This window comes from Meles meles, chromosome 8, assembly GCF_922984935.1.
Source record: "Meles meles chromosome 8, mMelMel3.1 paternal haplotype, whole genome shotgun sequence".
Taxonomy (NCBI): Eukaryota; Metazoa; Chordata; class Mammalia; order Carnivora; family Mustelidae; genus Meles; species Meles meles.
In genome coordinates, this window is record NC_060073.1 from 60,273,082 (window position 1) to 60,286,990 (window position 13,909).

The 13,909-nt window shown below is 57.4% G+C and overlaps 1 protein-coding gene across 7 annotated transcripts in view; it reads right to left on the reverse strand.

Moving 5' to 3' along the window:
• Positions 1 to 13,909, reverse strand: part of ARAP1 (ArfGAP with RhoGAP domain, ankyrin repeat and PH domain 1) — a 61,236-nt gene that overhangs the window by 14,235 nt on the left and 33,092 nt on the right. For all 7 annotated transcript variants that reach the window (XR_006819934.1, XR_006819935.1, XM_046014740.1 and 4 more), the window contains 13 exons: positions 13,334 to 13,503; positions 12,657 to 12,724; positions 11,988 to 12,121; positions 11,689 to 11,844; positions 11,238 to 11,307; positions 10,801 to 10,921; positions 10,197 to 10,399; positions 9,672 to 9,778; positions 7,272 to 7,471; positions 5,263 to 5,348; positions 3,889 to 4,071; positions 2,645 to 2,819; positions 1,382 to 1,516 (listed from right to left, as the gene is read on the reverse strand). Coding sequence is in view for 5 of the 7 variants with exons in the window: in XM_046014740.1 (XP_045870696.1) it covers positions 1,382 to 1,516; positions 2,645 to 2,819; positions 3,889 to 4,071; positions 5,263 to 5,348; positions 7,272 to 7,471; positions 9,672 to 9,778; positions 10,197 to 10,399; positions 10,801 to 10,921; positions 11,238 to 11,307; positions 11,689 to 11,844; positions 11,988 to 12,121; positions 12,657 to 12,724; positions 13,334 to 13,503 (1,808 nt within the window). In the remaining 2 variants the exon portion in view is untranslated. The remainder of the gene's footprint in view (positions 1 to 1,381; positions 1,517 to 2,644; positions 2,820 to 3,888; positions 4,072 to 5,262; positions 5,349 to 7,271; positions 7,472 to 9,671; positions 9,779 to 10,196; positions 10,400 to 10,800; positions 10,922 to 11,237; positions 11,308 to 11,688; positions 11,845 to 11,987; positions 12,122 to 12,656; positions 12,725 to 13,333; positions 13,504 to 13,909) is intronic.

Below are 13,909 nucleotides of genomic sequence, written 5' to 3' on the forward strand. Positions count from 1 at the left end.
CGCTCTCACCCTCCCCTGCCAGTGGTACACATCGCTCTATACTCTGTCTCCTCCTATAATGGCTCTGAGGAAACTGACAAGAGCCCACAAAGGAAAAGAAATGGGAATCTGGATCAGGAAAGGCAGGAGAAAGAACACAATGTCAAAGCCATGCAAGCTCATAGAGTTCACAGCTTTGAGCTTCACACTGTCTCAGAGCTTCCTGGCACCCAGGGCAAAAAGGATGACTCAGGCAGTTACATAAATGACATTATCAGGCAAAGGGAGGTAGACTAGGGGCAGTGCCTGAGGGGCAGTGAGGTGGTGAACAGCACAGAGCGCCCAAGAAATCTCTTTGGGTGCTAGTAAGCTTCACAGAGGGGTGCTGAGGGATAGAGAGAGTGATGATCTCAACAATCTTCTCAAAGCAGATACTGTCTCTTGTCCTGTCTGCAAGGATATGTGACCTCTGTTCTCTGACAGCAGGGTGTCCCAGAGCCTTCCCTCCAGGCTGGGCCCCTCGAGGAGCACCAATCCTGCCTCTGTTACCCTTCGTTCTGCAACGTCTGCCAAGTGCCTACCACGCTAGGAGCTGTTCTCGGTGCTGGGGCTACAGCAGGGGCAAGGGAAGCTAATATTCCAGTGGCGCACAGAGAAACATGAGACACATCTATAAACAGACAACTTAATGTTAGCTAGGTGCTGTGAAATTAGGGTAAAAGAAGGGTAAATAGGGCATGCTATTTTGGATAAAATGGTCATGGATGAAGTCTCTAAGAAGTAACATTTAAACAGAGACCGGACTGAAGCGAGGGACTGGTCATGCAGATATTCTGCAGAAAAGCCCTTTAGGCAGGGGGCAGAGCAAATGCAAAGCCCCTGGCGGAAGTGAATATACACGGCTGAGAAACAGCAAAGAGGCCGGTAACGCTGCGGTAACGCTGCAGCACAGTAAGTGAGGGGGGAGGGGTCGCAGGTCATGGGGTGGGAGGGCTGACGTGCAGGTCCTTGAGGGATGTGGGAAGGACTGCAGGTCACACTGAGTTGGGGAGCAAATGGAAGGCAGAGATGATAAAGGGATGGGCTCTAAGCTTAGCTCTGTCTGGCTCCAAATGCCAGCTGCCCAGCACCCAGCAGGTGCTCAATAATGGCTTTTTTAGCCTAAAGGAACTCCAGCAGTGACTTGCTCTGCAGTGCCAGGCCCTGCTCCCACCCCTACTGGCCCGTTTAGGAAGCATTTACTGTGTCCCAGAGACGATATCTCAGAAGCCCTCTTAGAGTGACCCTGCCAGAGTACACTTGGCACCTTCAAGGGCCCACCAGCCCAGCCTGCCCTGGCTGCTCTGGCCCCGCCACCACGCCAGAATGCCCTGGCAGCAACGGGGTCTGGCCTGGCACCCACCTTCCCGGGCACGGCGGTCCTGCAGCAGCTTGCCGGCCGAAGCGGTCTTATAGAGAAAGCCACTGTGGCTCACAGTTGGCAAGACAACTGAGTAGTGCTTTTCCAGGGGCTTCACTGAATCCAGCCGAGGTACCTCTTTAGGAAAGATTTTGGGGGTAGGGGGAGGAATGGCTGCTCATGCTTGCCATCCCAGGTACCCCCCTCACCCCCACCTGGGTTGAGCATCCAAGCTTACATTGAAGTCACCAGCCCCCTGTCACCCTCAGGCTCTCACTGCCACATCCTGGGCTCTGCCCAAGTCATGCTCCACCTCTCCCCACTTGTGCAAATTCCACGGCTCAACTCCAGTACCTCCCCTGCCAGGAAGCCCTCCTGACTCCCCAACTTAGCCCACCCCGTTCTCTCTGCTGAGGCACAGAGTAAGCACACTAGAATGGGGGTCTTAGGCAAACTCACTAACAATCCCCAGAAGAAAGTTTGTCCCAGACAGTGCAAAGCCTAGGGAAGCAGCCCGGCTCCAGCCCTCCTTCCAGCGGTCCCAAAGCCCAAGCCAGCTGGGTGGTCTCCTGTGTCTCCCTGGCCACCTGGGCTTGCTCCAGCCCAGCACGCCCCACCCACCCGTGGACTTGAGCCGAGCTCTCGCCGCCCAGCTCCACCCTCAGTCCTCAGATATGGCCCCCAAGGCCAGCCCTGAGCCATGACCAGCAGGGCTTATCCCCACCGTCCCCTCCTCACCCAGCCGGAGAGTGACAGCCAAATGGGACCCAACTCCAGCCTGTGACAGAGTCCCGCCCAGACAAAGCAGCAGACAGGGCTGCCATCATGGGTCACCCGCACACAGAGAAATGCAATCCCCATATAGCAACTCAGACATTCTGTGGCTGCACAAACCCCAAAGCCCTCAATGCCCCCGGGGATAAAGAAACCCAGATCCACAGTGGCTCAGAGATGCACGACACTGGAGCACAGATGCCAACGTGAAGGCCCGCGCTGCAGGTCAGGGAGGGACCCACAAGTCCTGAATGAGAGACGCAGAGACAGACACAAAAAGACACACAGGAAGGGGAAGCCAGACGCACCAATGGACACTGACATGGCAACCCAAACCACACACTGCTGTGCCGGGGCCCCTCACGGACGGAGCTGCACTCACGGCTCGAGTGGTATGTGTATCGGGGGCCTCATAGCACCCCCATCACAGGGCCAGGCCATGGCAGCAGGGAGGCCCATCCCTCGAGGTGGACCGTCCCACTGGTCACTCACCCGTTGTCCGGTTGTTCCGAAGGAATTCCATCTGCAGTATCTGGCCGGCCTGCTCGGCAAGAGCTAGGGGCGTGGGAGCCTCAGGGTCCCCTGAGAAGCAGTTGACCCCTGCCCCACAACCCAGGAGAGCCTGGGTCTCAGCCAGGTCTGTGGTAGTGACTGCAGCACACAGAGCCTGGGAGGACGGAGAAGCGGGGAGGGGAGGGTCAGCCTAAGCTGGAGTGGGGAGCCAGTAGGCATGGGGAGCTGGGGGGAGGAGAGGAAGGAAGAGGAAGGAGTCACCCAAGTCTGGAGGTCTAGCCTCAGGTTCAAAGAGAAGAGCGGGGAAGGAGGACAGAGAGAGAGGAGAGGGGGAGAATGAGAAGGGCCAAGGGCATAGGAGGGTGGGTAGGGGCTGCTCCGCAGAGGCTGGGGGTCCCGGTGGCGCAGGGCTCACCCCTACTAGCAGTCTCTGGGACCCAATCAGCTGCCAAGAGTGTTCTCTAGAGGATCTCACGCTCCTTCTGCCTTGTGGAAGGCCAGAGGGGGGGATGCTTTGTAGCTCATTCCTCCCACATTTGAATTCCTCACTGCCTGCCCAGCCCTCCCGACCAATGGGAGTCCCTGCCCCTCCTAGCTGGCGGGCTAGACTGGGCTGGGCTGGGGGCTGGACGCCTGGCTCCCACTGGGCGTCCAGCCGGCCTGAGCCTGCCTGGGTGGGGCCGCTTGGGGGAAGGGGTGAAGGCCAATCAGAGGTCACAAGTGGCATCCCCCTGCCTCAGAGCCGGCTGCCTCCCACTCAGGCTGAGCCAGACCAGGGCCCAGGGCTTGGCTCCCAGCCTGTCAGGGCCTGAGGCCCGTGTGGGGCCTCAGCTTGAGTGGGGTGTGGATGGGGGTGGGTCAGAGCAGCCAGCTGTTTTTCATGAGCCTGACAGGAAATAGCATCCCCATCAAGTTCACTCCTTTTGGCAGGATTCACAGGAGCAGGACAGTTCAAGAGACAGAGGAATCAGGAGCGGAGGGAGGCAGACAGATGCTGGAGATGTGGACTTGGCCCAAGGGTCAGGCCTGACTCCTCCTTGATTTGCCACAACTCTCCCTTGGTTTAAGCAGGGCCCTTCCACCCTCTGGGCCTCAGTTTCCCCATACGCCAACTCATCACTGTGAGCTGATGGAAGAGATGAGCTGCTAAAGAGAGAGCAATAGAGGGGGGTAGAAAAAAAAGTGGGTGGTCTCCAGGCGTCCCAGAGGCCCAGTGCCCTGACCTTGTCCAGTTCCTCCTGGTTGCCGAAGAGCGGGTGGTAGCGGCGGTACTTGCCCTCACGGTATTTGGCCTCCAGGTGGCGCCGCCGGGCACCAGGGCTGCTGTTGGGCTGCAGAGCCTCACTGGGGGGCACGTTGGCTGCCCAGAAGCGGTTCCCTGCACCATTGCCCAGCTGTAAGAAGAGCTGTGGGTGGGGGCAAGAGGTCAGACGGGCAGCCTATGGCCCGGCCTGTCTGGTAAAATCTTTGAGGTTGTCAGGAGAGGCGCTGGGCGAGCCAGGCCACCCACCCACTTTCCCATCAGGGAAGCTGAAGGGCAGCCTGGCTGGTCAGTGGCTATGGGCCCAAACCCAGCTCCTCAGCTCAGTGACAGGACGAGAGGCAGACAGTCTGACAGCGGGATGCCCCAAGCTTGGTGCCTGGCTGGGGCCCTTGCTATTTCCCCCACCCAGTCCCACATCTGGAACTCCACATTCCTGAGGCTATCACAGCCTGGGTGAGGGTGGGGGGGCGGAGTAGCTAACCTGTCCGCCAATGGGGTAAGGATTGTGGGAACCTCTCCTGTCCTTGACATTCCTTTCTGGGCTCAGGGGAGGAGGGGCAGGCGCACCTGCTGGGGGCGCAGATGCAGGGGTCCAGTCATCAGGGGCCTAGTTTATTAATCCTTGCTCTCTGCAAGGATTAATAAACTAGGGATTAATTTGTGGGATCATTTGTCCCACAGCCATTTCCTGGGCCCCCCATCCTGCTTCTGTGTCAGGTCCTGTGTGGGGCGCTGGGTCGCAGAAGAGAATAAAGCAGAAACAGACCCTGCCACCACTGACTCACTCAATGACTCTGGGCAAGCCATCTTCTCTCCCTGCACCTCAGTGTCCTCATCTATAAACTGGGGATTCAAACCCTAACTCACAGGGGTTGATGTGACAGCCAAACCGCACTGGGGCCTGCAGCTGGACGGGGTGACAGGGAGGCCCTGCGTGGTCAGCCTCCCGCTGCAGGTTCTCCTCTGTAACAACTGCACGCCTGTGTGCGAACCCCATGGAGACAGGCACATATGCACATTAAGTGTACCCCCAGACATCCGTACATGCGTGCAGAAGAAGTAAAGAGTTCAGGCTCTGCACAACAGTTTCTGTTGCATATGCCTTTTTTTTTCTAACCACCCCTTTAAAACTGTAAAAACATTCTTAGCTCATGGACCAGTTTGCTGACTTTGCCAAAAATCGCCTTTTCCAAAATCCCCACCCACTAGGTGATCCCAAAGCTCTCTGCTAACTTCGGGGGGCCAAAGTCTACGAGCGGGGACAGGGTGGAGACCCAGGCAGTGGAAGAGTGGAGTGGACCCCAAGTGCAGGCGGCAAGCAAGGCCTCCCCACCTCGATGAGTGTTTCCGTCCACACCTTCCTGTCCATCTTCAGGCTCCGCACCTTGGAGACGCCAGCACCCAGGCCTCGGTGCTCCCCTGCAGACAGAGGGCCCTCACCTTCACAAGAGCACTTACCTTCCTGCCCTCCCTGCTTCCCTGTGAGCCCAGGCAGGAGCAGACAGTGGGGGGCAGCTTCCAGTGCTGGCCACACACACCCCTGCTCCAGGCACCAGGGGAGCTGAAAAGTCTCGGGCGTCCTGCAGCAGTAACAGCCCCCCCCCCCCCCGCCCCCCGCCACCAGGCCACTTTGCACAGCCCAGTCACAGTAGTCTTTTTGATCTTTTTTTTTTTTTTTTAAGTAAACTCTATGCCCAACATGGTGCTTGAACTCATGACCCCCAACCCCGACCTCCACTCTGAGATCAAGAGTCACATACCAACTGAGCCAGCCAGGTGCCCCTAGAGTGATCTCCTTAAAATGCAAATCCCCTTTTTCGACTCCCCAATGGCACCCCAGAATTAGATCTAAATTTCTCCTGCATTCTTATCTCAGAATCCCCCCCATTCCAATCTTGATCAGCCATACTCTCCTCCCTCTTCTCATCAGCTGATTGATTCATGCCTCAGGGCCTTTGCACTCACAGTTCTTTCTTCCCCCATCTCCCCAGGGCTGGCTCCCTCCTCACATTCAGGTCTCAGCTGACTGATCATCTCCTCAGAGAGGGCTTCCTGACAAACATATTCTCTGCCTAGCACTTTATTACCTGATACTTCTATTGGTTCGTATGTGTATTTTCTGCCTCTCCCCACTAGAATGTAAGTTGCCAGAGGGCAGGAACCTTGACTGTCTCCTTTAGGGTGTAGCCTCTGTATGTGCTTAGAACAAAGTCTGGCACCAGGGAGCACTAAGGACATCTCTGTGGAATGAGGGGGCAGGGTGAGCTTTGGCTGGAGGGAATGTAGCCTTCCACAGCTACAGGTCCCAGGAAGGAACCCTGGCGGAGGGAGAAGGCTGGGGCACTAGCAGGCCCAAGCACCATCTTGTTCTGGCTTCAGCCTCACCCCTCCATCCCCTGCAGTCTCCTAGGAAGCACCTCGCCCACACCAGTCACCCGCACCCCTCCACCAGTGGACACCTTTCTAAATCAAGTCATTTCTTTCCTGTATGCACACCTCCCAGCCCCAGGCCTCCTGGATGTTTGCCCTCGCTCAGCGCCTTCCCCAAAACTATCCCCTGCCCCAGATCCCCATCTCAAGTTGCCCAAAGCTCCTCCCTGGGCATCAGCAGTTCCCCTGAGGGCCAAATCCCAACACCTCACAGTGTCCAGCACAGCACAGACCCCCAGTAACTGCCGGGCAGAGAGATGAATGCATCTCGGGCCCCAGCGTCTTCCTCACCCTCCTCATCGGATCTGTCACAGGGACTCTGACACCACAGATCCTGTACGTCTCTTGAATCTTCTCCATTGCTTCCCCAGACCAGGCCTTGGCCTGTTCCTCTCTCTCATGGAGCCGTCAACAGCCTCCCCACTGGTCTCCAATCTCAACCCTCCAACAGGTCCCACCCGCCACCGTAGACTGAGGCCTGGATCTGACCGTGGCCCTACCACCCTGGCCTCCCATCTCCTCCCATGTCCTCCCATTGCATGCAGATCCCTGCCAGCCCTTCCTGTCTCATTCCCCTCCACTCCTCTGATGTGACGGGGGTGGGGAGGGGTGCTGGACCCCAACTGGCCTGGGCTCAGTTGGGCAAGACTCACTTGCCAGGCCATGTGCTATGCACCATTTCCCCTCCCCGTGCCTTAGTGTCCTACCCATGGCACGTGCAGCTGAACCCCTGCATTGCACTCTCCGGACTGCAGGCTAATCATGGTGGGAGAGGCCTGGTGCACAGATACAGCTTCTTGGACAAGGATCTGAGTAGCGTCTTGGTTCCGGCCGCTCCAACCAGACAGGCCCCCAGCCACACCGACACACCAGCCCTGTCGTGCCTCAGCCTGGCACGCCAGCCCCACACACCTGCACAGCGTTTGCAGATGACGATGCAGAGGTTGATGGAGGCCCAGTCAGGCTGGGCAGCCCCGCAGTCAGCGCAGAACCTGTTGGGGGCCACGGCCCAGATGCGCTCGGCCACCTCCGAGGTAGATAGGGCCTCAGCGATGGCTCCCTGCATGGCCTCCAGCCACTGTTCCTTCTCTAGCTCTGATTCAGCCGAGAAGCTGGGGACACAGGAGTGGGGGGTGGGGGCTGGTGGGAGAGGGCTCTGAGAGATTCGGGGGCAGCGTGAAGAGGTGCAGGCGATGTGGGCGGAGCAAGGAGCTGAGCCCTCACAACCGGAAGAGGGAGGCACCCTGGGTCTGTGAGGAAGGTGGGTGTGGACAGAGGCAAGGGTACCATGAACCTAGGAGACACGTAGGGGCTGGGGGATCCCAGAGCAGGTGCTGTTATTTCCCCCCCAGGAAATAGAAAAGACTCCTGGGAAGAAATGATGCCTGAGCTAAGCCTTGACAGATGAGAAGGGCTTAGCCAGCAGAAGATGTGGAAAACCATTCCAGAGAGAGGGAGCAGCATGGCACACGGGGCATTCCGGGACCCACGGACAAGACGGGCAAACTGGCAGAGAGGAGGCTGGGAGACATACAGGCACAAGGCTGGGCCAGGCAGAGGAGGTCAAAGTGCACCCAGAGGACAAGACAGAAGCAGTGGAGGGTTTCAGTGGGACAGGGGAGAGGGTAAAGAGACGTCTTCCTCTGGTTCTTTCCCTGCTGCCACTATCCCACCTATGAATGTATTCAAGATACGGCTACCCCTATAAGCCTCTACCATGGCCAGAAAAGGCGTCACTGCTAGAGATGTGACAGGCGCTAACGTGGCCTGACCAGAGGTGCTGAAGACTGTGCTCATCCATGAAGGCCTCACATGTGGAATCTGCAGGCTGCCGAGCCTTAGCCAAGCATTCCACCTGTCTTCGTGTTTACATCCCACGGTCTTCCCCTGCATATGTCGGGCTGGTGGAGGCCCTTGGTGCTGAACACCAAATCAGCTTAACTAAGGTTGATGACCACAAGACACTCAGTGAATAGGTGGGCCTCTCTAAAACCGACAGTCAAGGAAAACACTGGAAGGTGGCTGGTCCCTGTTGTGTGGTCGTTAAGGAGGAGGCAAAGACTCTCAGGCCAACATGCCATCCAACATTACTCAAAGGCAGAAATAAACAAATAAAACTTGGCTTTCAACAAAAAGAAAAGAGGAGACCCTACTGGCAGTCACAGACAGGCAGCTGATGCATGAGGCGGAGCCACCGCTAGGCCAGAGGCCCCCTGGCCTGGGACAAAATGGGGAGGGACAGAGGGGAGGGGCCAGACAGAGGTGAGAGAGCCAGGGTGGTGAGGCAGGGGTGGTGACAGGCACTGCACAGGACTGAGTGGGAGAGGCAGGCATTCCCGTGGGTGGAGACAGGGGCCTGGGAGGTCCAGGGAGTCGAGGCAGAAGTCACAGGGGGACAGACATCCACAAAACTGTTGGACAGGCAGGTCTGGAGCTCAGGAGAAAGTCCCTGCGGAAGACAGAGAGCTAAGCTAAGGGCAAGGGACATGACAGCGGAGGTGGGATGGCGCTAGTGTTGCCAAAGTGGTTACCACTCACTGAGGCAGGTAACAGCTTTACAAAGACAGCCGCAGTCTTACTCCCAGAGGAAGAAACCGAGACACAGAGAGGTTAAGTGATTTGCCCAGGTCACACAGTGACTCGGTGGTGGACCTGGGATGTTATGGACTGAACTGTGTCTCCCAGTGTGACTGCATCTGGAGACAGGGCTTTTAGGGAAGTAATTAAGGTTGGATGATGTCATAGGAGTACGGCTCGAATGTAACAAGACTGGTTTCTTTATAAAAAGAGGAAGGGACAGTAGATAGCTCACTCTCTCTACCTGCACACAGAGGAAAAGCCGTGTGAGGACATAGTGAGGAGGTGGCCATCTGCAAGCCAGGAAGAGGGGCCTCACCGGAAACTAACCCTGATGGCTCCTTGACCTTGGACTTCCAGCCTCTAGAGCTGTGAGAAAATAAACTTCTGTTGTTGAAGTCCACCCCCACCCCATCTGTGCTCCTCTGTCATGCCCCACAGCCAAGCTGACTGATACATACTACGTGACCTCAGGCATGGGCCAGCCCCTCAGGACCACCTGGGAGTGAGTGAGGGGAAGGGGGACAGTGCTGGTCAGATGGGGGTGGGGTAAAAGTGAGATTTCTTAGAAGGGAGGGGTCAGAGCAGGTTAGTGAGTGGACAGAAAGGACCAGGAGGGTGGGCAAGGCTGGGAAGGGGAGAAATCCATTCTAGAAGAAGGGGCAGGTTTCCACATAAGCAAGAAGATCCTGACAGGGAGAGAGGATATAGGTAAATGAGAGGAGGCGGGCTTACCTGAAGATGCGGTAGGGGGTGGTGAGGTCGAAGCTGCGCCGGTCTGCTTCTTTCACATTGCCTACACTCATGTCAATGAAGGTGATGCCAATGCCCAGGTGGTACTCCTGGCAGATGGAGGGGGAGGGGTGAGGGCAAGGCCTGGGGGCAGGGCCTAAGGCCCAGGGAGGGAGGGATAGAGACTAAAGGAAGGTAGTAGTACCTTAGGGACTAGTAAGCACCTTGGAAGGAGATGAAGAGGGCTTAGGAATCTGGACATTGGTAAATGGACCCAGGCTCAGGGGCCATGTAGTGATACGGAGCGGGAACAGAAGGCAGGGCACGGATGGGAAGATAATCCTCAGGGACCAGGCAGGGGACAGGGTCAGAACTAGAAGCAGGAAGGGTAGCCAGCATAGGGCTGAGCTTAGTCAGGGAAGGAAGAAAGGGAAGGGGCAGATCCGGGGGACTGGGTGGGCAGGGGGCAGGGCCAGAGGACCAGGTGGGCAGGGGACAGGTTTAACAAACTGGCTGACCCCTTCGCACCTCCAGATTCTTATATAGCTGCACTTTGTCCCCAACAACGGCCACATACAGTTTATTCTTGAAACCACGTAGTTCCAGGCTGCCAGCACGGTCAGGCAGCTCTGAGCCTCGAACACCCAAAGGGTAAGTGCTAGACAGCCGGGTCCGGGCACCCTGCTCAGCCACTGCCTGCTGCAGAGCCTGCATCCACTCCTTCCGCTCCGCTGAGGGTATAGGGGAAAGAGTGAGTGTGAGCTCAGTCTGGCAGGCAGCCACCTAAGGGCTCCCCATTCTAGGCTCCTCAATCAACACCTTTGCCAGCAAGCCCACCCAGATTGGCCCACCTATCTCCAACTATCTCTGAGTTTTCTGACTGGACAAGCCACACTGGGGAAGCCACTTCGCCTACCTGAGCCCATTCCCTGTAAATGGAAATCTATGGTTCTGAGGCCTCAGTGGGTATCTCAAGCACAGAGCCAGTCTGAGAGTGCCCCCTGCTCTCCCCTACCTCGTAGAGGACTGACTCCTCTCTGGGTTTGATGGGGGAGCAGAGGTGCCCTGGTTCTCCCCCACGCCCCCACTTAGCAGGCCAAACAGCCAGCGTTCTCCCTGCCCTGCTCCTCACCATCACTCTCCGCCCGGAAGGCGAAGGTCCGGTTGTTTGTGATCACTTCAAACTTCTGGTCCCCGATGGCAGCCACGCGGGAGATGCAGGCCACAGAGATAAAGCGCTTAGAGTAGGCGTCCTGGGGAGGAGAAGGAAGCTGTCCTGTAGGGGGTGGGGCACCCGGAGGCCCAGCCCCTCCTTGGCTCCCTCAACCTCAGCTGAGAGCAGGCTAACTAGAACCCCATCGCCCACAGGTGGCCAGGGACAGCCCCTACGCTGACCCTGACCACAGCCCACAGCTGGCCGAGCGGCCAGAAGACACGGCTTCAGGAGTCAGACTGGAGCTCTAGTGAGGACTCGTCTTGGGTGGGGGCCTCCACCTGCATCCAAGGTCAAGGGTCAGCCTAGGGCCAGGCTGGAACAGGGGTCCCATCAGGGACCAACACGGGCCTCACCTTGTTACTGTCAAAGTACCGCAGGTGATCAGCGTCCAGTCTCACCCATCGCTTCTGATAGATGTAAGATCTGGAGAAGCACAGGCAGAGGGACAAGAGCAAAGGGTTGCAGATTAGAGGAGAGGCTCTAAGATTACCCCATTCCCCTATGGCAGCCACAAACAAAGTCGGCAATAGCCAGGCTTAAAGGAGAAAGGAACCCAAACGGTCAATGAGAAGATGGACTTTACCTACAGCAAAAACAACTGAAGTCAGACTCAAAGTAGGACTTCCCAATTTTAAGGGTACTAAAACATAGGTCTGGTGGGGATGATCAACTGTTACAGTCTGCCTGGAGAGAGATCTCTTCAAATAACCTAGCCCCTCTGGTTTTCAGATCCAGCATACCAGTATCCTAGAGCACTCCCATCTTTACACAGAGAACCAGCAGGACCTAACAGGCATTACTCACCCCTGTGGTGGGTTCTTGTCCAGCCAGCCGGCCTTGATGACCGGTGTGATGGGGGTAGGGCCCCCAGGATGCCCGTCCATGGGGTGTGGTGGGAGCTCAGGGATCAGGAGGCTGCTGGGCAGGGATGAGCTCAGGCTGCTGGTGTGCCATCCACCACTGGGGAACAAGGAGAGGAAATGAGGGAGCCTAGGATGGGGGCTCCCCTGGGGGGAGGGGCCAAAGAGGTGGAGGGGCCAGGCTGTGCTTGGGAACAGAGGGTGGCTGGGTGGGACAACCACTGGAGAAGAGTGGACACTTACTTGGGGATGCCCTCATAGGCATGGTCATCCTCATCTTCATCTCCTTGGTCGTCGTCCTCAGACAGTTCCTCCCCCTCGCTCAGCAGACTGGCCACACGCACAGCCCGTGGGATGTGGCTCACTGGGAGCTCCTCCTGGTACCCCCCACCCCAGACCCACTCAGCATCATGCTTCTCTTCGAGCCCCAGATCACACCCACCCAGGGACACCCCCCGAGGTCCACTCCATCAGGGACCCACACAACCCCACACTTCCCCTGCTGTTTCCACACCCTCTCCAGGGACCCAGCCAGACAGCATCAAAGACAGAAAATGAAGGGACAGTGGAAAATACTTAGGGATAGAGAAAACAGAAAGTGTTCATGGAGACTCTCCAAGGGAGAAGTGCTCAGTATCCCGGGGAATAGAGAGGGCCACACACAACCTTCCAGACGTGGCTGGAGACTGGAACTGAGGCTACCAGCAAGCGCCTGCAGACCCCTGGTCCAGGGCTCAGGTGCTGTGCTCTATCCCTAAGCCCCTCGTGGCAAGACCACAAGAGGGAAGGAAGCTCTCCCTGGGAACTGATGGTACTTTCTCTCTCCAGTGGTCCCCCGGGTCTGCAAGGCAGCTGGGCAGCCTACCCTCCCCTCTGACAGACAGCCCAAACCCTAATCACCACCTGCCTCACCTTCTTGGTCATCAGGCCGGCTGGGGCCCCTGGGCCCTCCTCTGGAACCTCATCGTAGTCAGAGTCATCTGAGGAGAGAGGGGTGGGGGCGGGGGGAGACTCAGAAGGAGGAGCCTAGCCTCCTCTCCTGGGCACCCTGGCCCAGCTTCACATAAGCCACCCTAATGAAAAGACACCCCGCCTCCAGCCTGGCTTTCAAAAACAGGCACAGGGGACATGAAATGCTATTTACACTCTCAGGGCCTCATAGGACAGTACTAGGGGGGTGGCCAAAGGAGAGGCCAGACTATCACAAGGAGGTCTGAATAGGTGGCGAACTTTCAGGTCAGAGGCAAGGGCTGTCTAAAGAGGCTGAAAAGGAAACAAGAAACAAGAATCAAGAGAAATGGACAATCCAAGGAAAAGCAAACCATTGACAACCATGGAAAATATTCCTAGACTTTCAACCACGAGCCACTCAGAAAGTCTGCCATGTACACTTAACAGTCAGTAGGTCAAGATAGGTGGGTGCTGGCTCCACTATGAGGGTGAAGAGAATGAGGCTCACCTGTCTGTGGCCACACTGTGTGGGTGGCAGAACCTGACAGAAAGTTCGATCCTTGCACCCTTGCTGATTCTCGAGGGGCCCTGATTCCAGGCTACGCACTGGGAGCCCCATGCCTGGCTACGGCACTCACCAAACTCTGGGGGCAGGCGAAGAGGCTTCGGGGGGATCTCTGGGGGACTGGGAGGTGGAGAGGGGGGCTGTGGAGGCCCCCGGGGGAAGGTGGCTGGGGGCTCCTCAGGCTCTGGTTGGGGAGGGGATGACAGCGGTGGTGATAGCAGCTCCTCTTCTTTGGAGGGAAGGCTGGGAAGACAACAAAAGCCAGGCCCGGGGGTTAGCTCCAGGAGGCTCAGTCACTGGGCTGGCTCACTACACAGAACCAGGACCCAAACCCCCCGAGCCTCGTCCCCCCTCCCACCCCTGTCACCTGAGCTGCAGCAAAGCACATTCATTCCACAGACTCAGACAGGAACCCCCCTCCCCTCACCCCAGGTCCCTGAACCTCCGAGCTCCTCAAGCTTAAAGGAAGCAGGCCCCTTCTTTGGCCATGAGCTGCACTGCTCTGGCATGGTCACCTGTCCCCAGAGCTCTAGCTTTCAGCCGCATGTACCCATAGGGTCTCCAGTCTAGAAGAGGGATACAAAGCAGAATGGGCTGGGGGGTGGTGTGCATCCCAGGCTGGGAAGTCAGGGAAGACTGGAGGAGGTGA